The sequence below is a fragment of the Perognathus longimembris genome, chromosome 4 (genome assembly GCF_023159225.1).
Source record: "Perognathus longimembris pacificus isolate PPM17 chromosome 4, ASM2315922v1, whole genome shotgun sequence".
NCBI classification, from domain to species: domain Eukaryota; kingdom Metazoa; phylum Chordata; class Mammalia; order Rodentia; family Heteromyidae; genus Perognathus; species Perognathus longimembris.
In genome coordinates this window covers 51541278-51551828 of record NC_063164.1, presented here as the reverse complement: position 1 = coordinate 51551828, position 10551 = coordinate 51541278, and the positions used below count along the sequence as shown (strand labels likewise).

Sequence of the window (10551 nt, the reverse complement as noted above, 5' to 3'; positions counted from 1 at the left end):
TTTCTCTGCGTTAAGCAATCGTGATGGGGCTCCCTCGTCTAAGCACAATTCAGTTCTACATTAAGACTGAAACCTGATCGGGATGAAATGCGTGCAGGACACTCTTTCCCTTGGATCCAACCAGGTCCCCTGCATCCCGAAAGTAATCAACCACCCCCCCCCCCCGCCCTTTGAAGACGTGAAAGGACAGGCACATAAGACACTCTGGTGACTTGGGGTCCTCTCCCTCTTCTTTCCCCATTCTGCGCTTGTCTGGGATCAAACGGCTCTGCACACAGCCTGGCCGTCGGGTTTCCTCATGCCTGATCCTGAGCTCCGAAAGACACTAGTCCCGCTTTCCCGGCCCCAACCTCTACCCTACACCCGCCGCAGCGATCACTTACGTGGGCAGGGCCCGAAAGGCGCGGGCGAGAGACCCCAGGCTCTGGCCGCATCCGAGCGGCTGTGCCGGGCGCACAGGTCAGCACTCCACTCCACACCCAAAACAGGCGCTAGGAAGGAGCAATTAAAGCCACAAGTGCAACCGGAAAATCGAGACGAGCCTAGCGGCTCCGAGAGTTGTTTAGCCGCGGAGTCATTAGTTGGTTGTTGCTACAAAGCCTCATCGTGTGGCTCGGTGATTAAGAAGAAGGAAAAAAAAAAAAAACCAAAAAAATAAAAAAACCTCAGTTAAGCGTTGGCAAACCCGTTATTGGTTTGAAGGATTTGGATTGTTGGGGTTTGGTGTTTTTTTTTTTCTTTTGTTTTTCTCTTTTGCTCCAACCACGCTGCCTGAAGTATTTCTGCCCCCAGCATCATGCCCTTAAACCAAAGAAGGGGAATTCTGCAGGCAGGAGCTGTTGCTACAGAAGTTTAAAAAAGAGAGGAACTCCCCTCCCCTACTAATATCTGTAACGACAGCACCGATGTAATTTGTTTTGAATGCTCATTTTTTATTGGTGTTCCCTCTGCCAAAATGTGCTTGATTACAGAGGTTTGTCCTGTGATCATTGCACACTCCAGACAGGAGAAGGTGCAGCGGCGAAGGTTCAGCTCAGGCCAGATCAAATCCCGGGCTGTTTAACGCTGAAAGGCTGCATGTTGCTATTAGTGTTAAATATATGGCTAATTATGCGTATGAAAATTAAACATCAGTGTTATGCTAATGGGGCGCCTTCAGCTGCGGATCTGAGCACTTGAGACTACCATTTAATCAAATGAATCAGTAACTAATACATCTGCACGTGTGAACTTTCACAAGATCATTTCCCCGTTCCCGTCACACCGCTAAATTATGAAAGAAATAATTATCAACACTTTCTAATTACCTAACAAAGTAATTTGGGATTCACCATGGGGCTGGAGGGATGGGGAACCAACAGCCCCTAGCAGGCAGCCTAGTTTGCAACACGGCGCAAGGAGATGGCCGTGAGGCAGTAGTGGCGGGTGTTGGGGGGGGGGGAAGGCTGGGGGTCCTAGGGGCTTTTTTGTGAGCTTTTTTTTTTCTTTCTATATCTAGCACCCTAGAAGACAGAAGGCGCCACAGCTGGCTCTTGCCTCTCCCTGACCTTTCTTTCCCCCAGGCCCAGGGGCGCCTGCTTTGACCACTGGAGGGGAGGAAGATCTTGGGCGACAAAGAGAGACCTGTCTAAGCAGAAATACCACGAGCCTGGTTTTACTGCGGGTTTCATGTCTCCCAAGGACTCCTAAACCCTGGCTACTCTCGCCAGACCCTAGGAGAGCCAGAAAATGACCAGCTGACATCCACGGCTCAACCTGCACGGAGGAGCCCTGCGGCCCCGGGGCTTTACGCGCGGTGCTGTGCCCTCCGGGCGAGCGAGCCTGGGGCGCAGCGCTCTCCGGGAGTAGGAAGGGGAGGGGGAGGCGCACGAAGGTTGGTGGGGGGGAAAGAGGGGTGTGTGTTGGGGGAGGGAGGCGGTGCGGCCGCCTTTCCTGGGAGGAGAAGCGCGGGTTCCTGACTCTCCTCCATGCGCACTGCTCCGATCAGACCCGTGCAGCCTGGAGCTGGAGTGGCCAGCTGGGCCAAGAGCAATGCCAGCGGGCCCCTGGGAGCGGCGGCGGCGGCGGGGAGGCGGCCGAGTGAGTGAGTTGGTCCGGAGGGTCCCTAAACCCCAGCCCTGGGGACGTGGCCGCACAGCTGACCGGGCCCGGGAGGAGGCGCGGCTCGAAGGGCGCTGAGCTAGGCACCACCTAGCGCTGGAGGACCGCTGCCAGTCGCCTGCCTTGGGCGCCCCCCAGTGCGCTACTCCGCGATCGAAAGGCAGTGGCCAGAGTCGGGGACGGTCCTAGCTCAGCATGGGACTCAGCTGGAGGAGACCCGAAGTCGTCCCAAGCCCTAGGTGTTGGGGGCGGGCGAAGGGTGGGGACAGTAGTGGGGAGGGCGACAGCACGGAGAGGCAGGTTGGTTTCCGGAAAGAAAAGCAGTGTACTGGGGAGGCGGGAGGCTGAAGATCTGGGCCTCGGGAGGTCCCTGCGCGGAGGCTCGACCGGTTGTGCGTCTCGCCCCGCGCGCTCTCTTGCAGGGGAGCCCCGGCCGGGAAGTGTGGATCCGTCTCACCCCAGGCCCGGTCGAGTTGCCCGCTCTAGTCCAGCGGAGCCGGAGCGTCCCGGACCAATCCCCGGTGATTATGCAAGACAGCCGACCAATCAGCTCCTCCAGCTCATGAATATTTATGACCTTGGCTAAGTCAAAGCTTTGAACCGAGTTTGGGGAGCTCGGCAGCATCATGCTTAGACTTTTCAAAGAGACAAACTCCATTTTCTTATGAATGGAAAGTGAAAACCCCTGTTCCGCTTAAATTGGGTTCCTTCCTGTCCTGAGAAACATAGAGACCCCCAAAAGGGAAGCAGAGGAGAGAAAGACCCACACCCAGACCCCGCGCGAAGAGATGACCATGACCACCATGCCAGAAAGTCTCAACAGCCCCGTGTCGGGCAAGGCGGTGTTTATGGAGTTTGGGCCGCCCAACCAGCAAATGTCTCCTTCTCCCATGTCCCACGGGCACTACTCCATGCACTGTTTACACTCGGCGGGCCATTCACAGCCCGACGGTGCCTACAGCTCGGCCTCTTCCTTCTCCCGACCGCTGGGCTACCCCTACGTCAACTCGGTCAGCAGCCACGCGTCCAGCCCCTACATCAGTTCGGTGCAGTCCTACCCCGGCAGCGCCAGCCTCGCCCAGAGCCGCCTGGAGGACCCAGGTACGTGCGCTTGCCAGGGAGAGAAGGAAAGGAGGAGACGAGGGAGAGGGAAGAAAGGGGTAGGGGCCGACAGCGAAGGCTGCAGAGAGGGGCAGCGAGAGGTGGGGTGGGGGGAGGGCGCGGGAGTGGTGGAGGTTTCAGATATCAATCTATGGATCCTTGTCAGAGCAAAGGAAAAAAAAAAGAAAGAAAGAAAATCCACCCAATTTACAACTATCCCGCACAGGATAAACCCGAGAGCGTCTCCTGGCACTGCCTGGGCCTCTGGGCGGCTCGGTGTGCCGAGCGCACAATGCCCTGCTGCAAAACAGAAACCCACACGTGCACGTATTAGTCGCGGTAATTATTTATTGCGTAGCGCTATAAACAATGTATGCAATTAAGGGTAATTAAACCTCAACTACCGCCTGCAAAAAATAGCCAACTTTCTCTGCAAAGGCCAATAGCTGCGTTCTCGGGAATGGCCCCGTCCCGCCTGCAGCAGCCAGGAGCAAGCGTCCTCGGACTTTGGGGGAGGTGGAACCCTTCCTAGGCTGTCAGAGTTTCTTGAACCTTCTCTCCCTGGTCCTGCGTCTGCCACCCCGCTTTCGTCTCTCCGCACTAAAGGCAGCTCTCCCCCGCATTAACGACAGCTCCCCGCTTCTGCTGTCCCTCCAGGGGCGGACTCCGAGAAGAGCACGGTGGTGGAAGGCGGTGAAGTTCGCTTCAATGGCAAGGGGAAAAAGATCCGCAAACCCAGGACAATCTATTCCAGTTTGCAGTTGCAGGCTTTGAACCGAAGGTTCCAGCAAACTCAGTACCTAGCTCTGCCTGAGAGGGCGGAGCTCGCGGCCTCCCTGGGACTCACACAGACTCAGGTACCTCGCCGCCGCCTCGCCGCCCTGCAGGCTCCCCGCGCCCGCCTTCAACTCGGGGCTGCTTTGCTTGCTACTCCCTGAATCCCTGGAAGCATTTCTCGTTTGCTGGGCCTCGGGGTCGGGGTGTCGCTGTGTGGGGGGTATGGTGTGGGTGTCCGCTCGGGCTCCCAGCGTCTCCCCGTCCTCTCTCGTTCTCCCTGCCCTCGCTCGGTCGCGGCTCTCTCGTCCACCGACCTGTCTCGTTCTCCATCCCCGGGCCATCTGATTGGGGCGCGGGAAGGATGTCCCCGGAGGTTTTGTTGGGGGGGGGGATTCTAAGGTCGCACGTGCCCAAGCAACCGGAACAAAAGAAGCGGGACTTAATCCCTCCTTCCTTAAAGTGTGCGGCTAATCACCCCGGGCCGGGCCCGCGCCCCAGTCTCTCTCCTCTTCCTCCTTCCCGCGCCGCGGCCCGGGGAAATCCTCCTCTCTGCCCGATCACCTCCCAAGTCCCAGGCCCTAAAGCGGAAAGGAGACTTTCTTCCTCACATTTCCCTAGAGCTCCCAGGCATTCTGACCGGCTGGCGCGGATTTCCAACGTCCAGCCCGGGATTTGAGCTGGAGCTGGGGAAAGCAAATAAACCTTAGGGGGGAAGGTTGGTTTGATTTCAAAGAGAAGTTCAGCAGAAACACTGGGCCTCCATGGCCGGTCTCCAACTCACTCAAAGGCAGGAAGACAACCGCAAAGAGAAGGCTGTGGATTTGCACATCAATTTCCTCCTCTCCTGTCTAGGGTTATTTTTTTCTCCAAAATATCTTTATTAATATTGATACTGGAATTGGGTGGTATACAGGCGCCTGGGCAGAGCATAGCCGAGGTCGCCCTGAGCCGCTAGCTGAAGGCCGGTACCCCTGCGGCCTTTATCCCCTGACCTCCATCCACACCTTTCTCTCTGGGAGCTGCTCCTGTGGGCCACCGGCGGGGGTGGGGGTGGGTGGGGGGGGGGTGGGAGATGTCCAGCTACCTAGTCTGGAGGGAGTGTGGGTGTCTGCTCCTCTAGCCTGGGGCTGCCAGCTAGCCTCGATCAGCAGGGGTCCCTATGTCTTCTCTCCTCCTTTCCCTTCTTTCCTCCTAGGTAGGCTCAGCATACTCAGCATAGTGATGTTGTTGTCCGCTCTTGCAGGTCAAGATCTGGTTCCAGAACAAGCGCTCCAAGTTCAAGAAGCTGATGAAGCAAGGTGGGGCGACTCTGGAGGGTAGCGCCCTGGCCAACGGTCGGGCGCTGTCTGCGGGATCCCCACCAGTGCCGCCAGGCTGGAACCCTAACTCTTCATCTGCAAAGGGCTCAGGCAGCAGCGCGGGGTCCTACATCCCCAGCTACACGTCGTGGTACCCTTCTGCGCACCAAGAAGCTATGCAGCAGCCGCAACTCATGTGAAGTTGCCAGCCTGCGCCCACCCACCTCCTTCCCGTCTCCTTTGGTCCAGGCCCCTCCTGCCTCCAGGTCCATCTATCCTGTCCTCGTGCCCTGGCCAGGGAGGAGAAGGGCTCAGGGGAGGAAAAAAGGAATAGTGAAGACCTAAGGCCGGAGGCCTGCCCGCTTCCCTGGAGCCCCTCGAATTCGGACCCAGCAACTTCCCAGCGGCCCAACCCTGTCCTGGCCCACGCGGTGACAGCCGAGCGAGGCCTTGAAGCGAAGGCACAGCCATCCTAGACAGCCCGAGCCACCAGACAGACCCGCTGGACCGGACACGCCGACTCTCAGTTTTGTGGGACTATCAGGAAAAAAAAAACATAAACAAAAACAATGTAGGAAAAAAAGGCAAACGCTTTGTTCTGTCCGTCTCTTGAGTCTCCTTTTTGCTCTGTTTGTGCGCTGAGTCAAGGTCCTCCTACGTCTGCCGTCCTCATTCTTCGGCCTCTGCAAAAAGTCACCAGGTCTGAGCCACATACGGTCTGCTGGGCCGCCCATTTCCGTATCCTGGGACGTTTTGTCCTTTTTGGCCTTTTTTTGGGGCCCTGCCTGACCATCTGTGTCATTTGTTTGGGACCTGGGGGGAACTGGAGGGAGGGGTTTTATTTATTGAAAAAATAGACTTTGTCTGAGGTTAAGTATCCGCCAATTTGAAGTTCTGTAGGGTACGGGAATGGCATTGTCCAAATGCACTGTTTACCTTAAACCTACCCGGAAAAAAACAAATAAGGAAGACATAATGATTTTTAACATATACAATAACTTTTGTACTTCACTGGTATAGAGTGGTTGAAGCAGAATGATTTGCATTTTTTACATGTCTCATATTTTCAAAACAATAAATAAAAGAATGAAAACAATAAATACCAAGCGAAGAGATAAATAAAGTCAACATGATTTTGTCATTTCCGGGGAATGTTTGGACGCTTTGCCTGGACAAGATGGAAAGTCTTAATTTGAGTAGAAAGAGAGAGGACACATGGGCAGCGGGAGAAAACAGACAGGTGTGAGCAAGCGGGCTAGTTCCAGTGAGCTTTAAAGCCAGACAAAAGCAGCTTTACAACAACCCCCAGCAGCTTGACCACAGAGTAATGCCAGTCGCCACCCTCAACCAATCTACAGTGCAGGATCGAATCGCTGTATATATTATTGTTGTTGTTATTATTATTATTGTTCTGTACACATGTTGCACAAGCTTAGCCTCTTTCCGTTCTGTTGTGTGTGGCTGTAAAACCCAATGCTTTGTGAAATGAGAATCTTGACATTTTACTTGTGAAATTGGAAAATGTGACCAATTGAAATCAACAGTGTTTTGTGTTCTCTATGTCAAAGTTTAGTTTTATATTGAGAATGTTAACTTATTGCTTTGTATCTTGGGGGGGAAAGAACTTTGTAAATAGGTTATAAAGTTTCTTTGAGACAGTAAAATTATGGTTTCAAGAAAAGATTGCTGTCTCCTCTACTGGGGAGGGGAAGCTGGGGCTGGCAGTCTCCTACCTGTGGGTACAGGTAGCCTGGGTACAACTATTTCTTTGGGACAGATTGGGGGGTCCTGGCTCCAGAGACATCATATTATCCCAAGACCCGTAGGTGACCCAATGGGCCTCTACTTGCCTTTCTCCCTTGGCCTCCAACATGCCTGATCCCACCAAAGTTGCAGGGATGGGGAGAGTGTCTAGAAAACATTGAGGAAGAGGATTCAAACAGGTGTAGTAAGGCAGAGTAGGGGCTCTGAAAACCAAAGAACAGGTGAAGAGGCTCCGAGAGGAAAGCAGAGGGTCCGTCTGGGAGATTGGCGTTCCTTCCCTGCCTGGAAGAAAAATCCCCCTTCTTAAAGCAGAGACTCTGGGCTTTCCTTCAGGCCTTCACCCGGCCCCGGTATCTCCACTTTTGCTTGCCTGGAGGCACTGGAACTCGACTAGGAGAGACACAACCAGACTTCCAGACAGGGGCCGGAAGGACTCGTCTTGTCGGGCTGGTCCCCACTTCCCCCATCAATCAGTGAAGTGGGGCGGGGAGGGGGGGGAGGCACAGTCATGGGGAGATACCAGACACCCTCTATAGGGAGAAAACAGTTCTTATCCAACGACAGGAATTTAGGCGAGTGGTTGGAACTAGAGTTGACCAGAGAGCCAAACATAGCACCCCAACTCCCGCCATCAAGTCCAAAACCCAGGCCGCTCCGGGAGGCACGTCCACTAGAGCTCTGGGATTAAGTTCGCTCCGAAGAACGCAGGTTCCACGAGGCTAGAGATGGACTCCACGGCTCAAGCCTCAAACCCTAGACCCCAGAGCAGAGGCAGCAACCTAAAGTTCTGGGTTTGATAGGCTGCTTTGCACCTTTCTTGCTATCCTGGCACCCGCCTTTCCCAGGATGCTGCCGGCGGGGGCTGGCCCTCCGCCTTTGGGGACCCCTTTGAAGCGCGCGGTGGGGAGCAGCGCCGGGAAGGCAGTGATCTGTGTTGTGACAAGCACCCATTTTTCAATTGGTGTTGGTGAGAGATCAGATGCGCCGGGCTCTTCCGACGCCCCTTGGGAAGGGGAGGAGGAAGTGGCAGGGGGCTGGCGGGGGGGGGGGGGGGGGGCGGGGGAGAGGGGGGTGTAATGGAAGGAGCCGGGGAGGTAGTGCAGGATAAAGCCTGGGACCTTACATCTCTGCTGGACCTGAAATCGGGAATTGTCCTCTCTAAGCGGAAGTCGGAACCAACAGTGTAAAGCTGAGCTCAGACCTGGGATGCTAGGGTTCGGACTGCCGCCGCCGCCGACAGGCCTCAGGGCACCGGGGGGAACCAACCAATTTCTCTGGCGAGGCCCTGAGTGTGGGCAGAGGCGTCCTCTGGGATAAGTGACTTTGGTGGCAGGGGGTTTCTCACGCATGTGACTCGAGTCCCCTGGGGAGCAGTTAGGGCCTAATGGTCCAAGCCATAGGCAAAATTCGTTTGGTCAAGCCAGTTTTAATACTTGGAGATATTAGCTTATACTAATTTAATAATCTCTTGCAAACAGTTCAAATAGAGAAATTATTAGTTTTAGCTCAAGGAAGGCGGTCTTTAGTTAGGCTCTATTATAATTATAAGCGGTTGTACTTTAAAAAAATGTTAATCTGAATATAGGCCTAATTAATGCTGCCTTGTTACTGACAAGTAGTTCATCAAATATCTGATTCAAAGATTTTCATAATGAGTATATTAATTAAACTGTGAATAATCTAAAGGTGGTTATATTTAAACAATACCTCATTATAATGATTAAATACTGATTTTGAATATTATGTCTTAACAATTGTCACTTAGAAAACACAACCTTTCCTTATGTATGAGTCTGTAATGGCAAAATGCAATTTTGGGATTTTTTTTCTCCTTGTTCAAAAAATGTGAACCTCATTTTAAAACACTTCTGAAATAGGTTACACACAGCTTAATGATTATCAAAATGACTCTTTTCTGCAAAAAAAAGACCCCAAAGTGCGCGTACAGCTGCAAACCCAAGAGGGTCAGCATCATTTCACTGTATTCTCTTCTTGATTACAAGCCGGGCCCATCAAACACAACATAATTACAGTAATTTCAGGTTTATTTATTCTAATGCAGTTTCCCCATCTCTCTGGTAATTATGAGCAATTTTTTCGCCCAGGGAATCTTTTTGCATTAACAAAAGAGATAACGCACTGAAAGCCAAATTTGCTGTGCATTGAGAAAAGGAAAAAAAAATCAAATAGGTGCGAGCTGCCATCTCTGCAATTCTCCGGTACCGGAGCCGGCAAATTGCTTGCAGGTGTATGGAGCACGCTTGTCCATGGCCGGGCCTCCAAATTAGCAAATGCACATCGGCAGAGTAATGAAGACAGACTTAGCAAAATTGCCAAACAACAGATACCTCTTTAATATCTGTGCTCACACACACTAGCTCAAAAATGGGGTAGGGGCTGGGGGTGGGGGACTAAGCAACAGTCCCCAGCTCCCTCCTAACTGGTCTTGGCTTTCCTAAGCCTGGATGGGCTGGGTAGCCCTGTGAGTGGTGAAATCTATTCATGGAAGAACTTGGATCCTAAATCTAGGCAATATCTTACAAATACAAAACTGGAAACATTCACTAGACTTCACAGCTTCCCCTCATTGATGATTATGTTTTATTTCTATTTCTTTCTTCAGGGAATTTATACCTGGACTGGGTTAGGTGCTTCTTCAGACTTTCTTTTTTTTTTTTTGTCCTGTAGTAGTTTTAAATGCCACAAAAAGTTTAAAAGAATCTCCCCTACCTATATGTCCCAAAGTGTGATTTTATTCAGAATCATTTGATGGAGATATCGACTAAACCTCTTCCCTTGAAGAAACTGTCCATTTCTATTACCCAAGGAAACCAAGGTCTGGGTGCTGGATATAGAGCCTGAGATAATAGATCAAGCAAATAATTGGGTGGAAAGAAGCAACTTACTCCTCCCCCTTACATTTTTTTTTAAATTCCTGGCATCCATCTCTTTCTTCCTGCATCTTTTATAACCCCATTTCACCATCCTCGGGTTCTTGTCATCCTACCACCTGGGTTAAACACCCCTGAAATCATAGGCTTAAAGCAAACTTTCCTTCGCTCATCCCTCATGGCCACAGGAACCTCCATCCAATGCAGTACAGAGGGTAAGTAAGGGTCTCTCCCTCTCTTGCCTCAAAGAAATCCTGTCCTCAACTCCACACAAACCCCATCGCCAATGTAGACCGGCAAAAGACTCTAAAGGGTGCCTTCCCCAGGCTCAAGAAACATATTACCCCCACCTACCATTTCCCTATCCCCTCCCTCATCCCCCAATCTTCAGGGATTAACACTTCCTGAAACATCAAGTGTTTTTATAAAAAGAGAAAAAAATAATCCTGACATCGCTGACAAGAAGTTTTGATGGAAGAATTAGCTGGTGCATACATAATCACTCCCCCACCCTCCTACTCCCGGAGCGGGAGCCCCAGCGGCAGGCACAATGCAGCCTTCCAGCCCTCTGAAAAATGAAACCGGTTTCCACCCTTACCTTCTTCAGTGTCAATTTCAGA

At 52.3% G+C, this 10551-nt stretch overlaps 1 protein-coding gene across 2 annotated transcripts; it reads left to right on the top strand.

Annotated features, from left to right (window-relative positions):
* The first annotated feature begins 2337 nt into the window (after positions 1-2337).
* Positions 2338-5476, top strand: Dlx1 (distal-less homeobox 1). Of its 2 annotated transcripts, XM_048344240.1 has the most exons (3): positions 2338-3201; positions 3859-4058; positions 5222-5476. In XM_048344240.1, exons 1-3 carry the CDS (start codon positions 2889-2891, stop codon positions 5474-5476), a joined length of 768 nt encoding a protein of 255 aa, XP_048200197.1. In that variant the 5' UTR covers positions 2338-2888. The 2 variants fall into 2 exon arrangements, with proteins under 2 accessions (XP_048200197.1, XP_048200198.1); XM_048344241.1 differs by lacking the exon at positions 3859-4058 and having other exon boundaries at positions 2889-3201; positions 5222-5298.
* The last annotated feature ends 5075 nt before the right edge of the window (positions 5477-10551 follow it).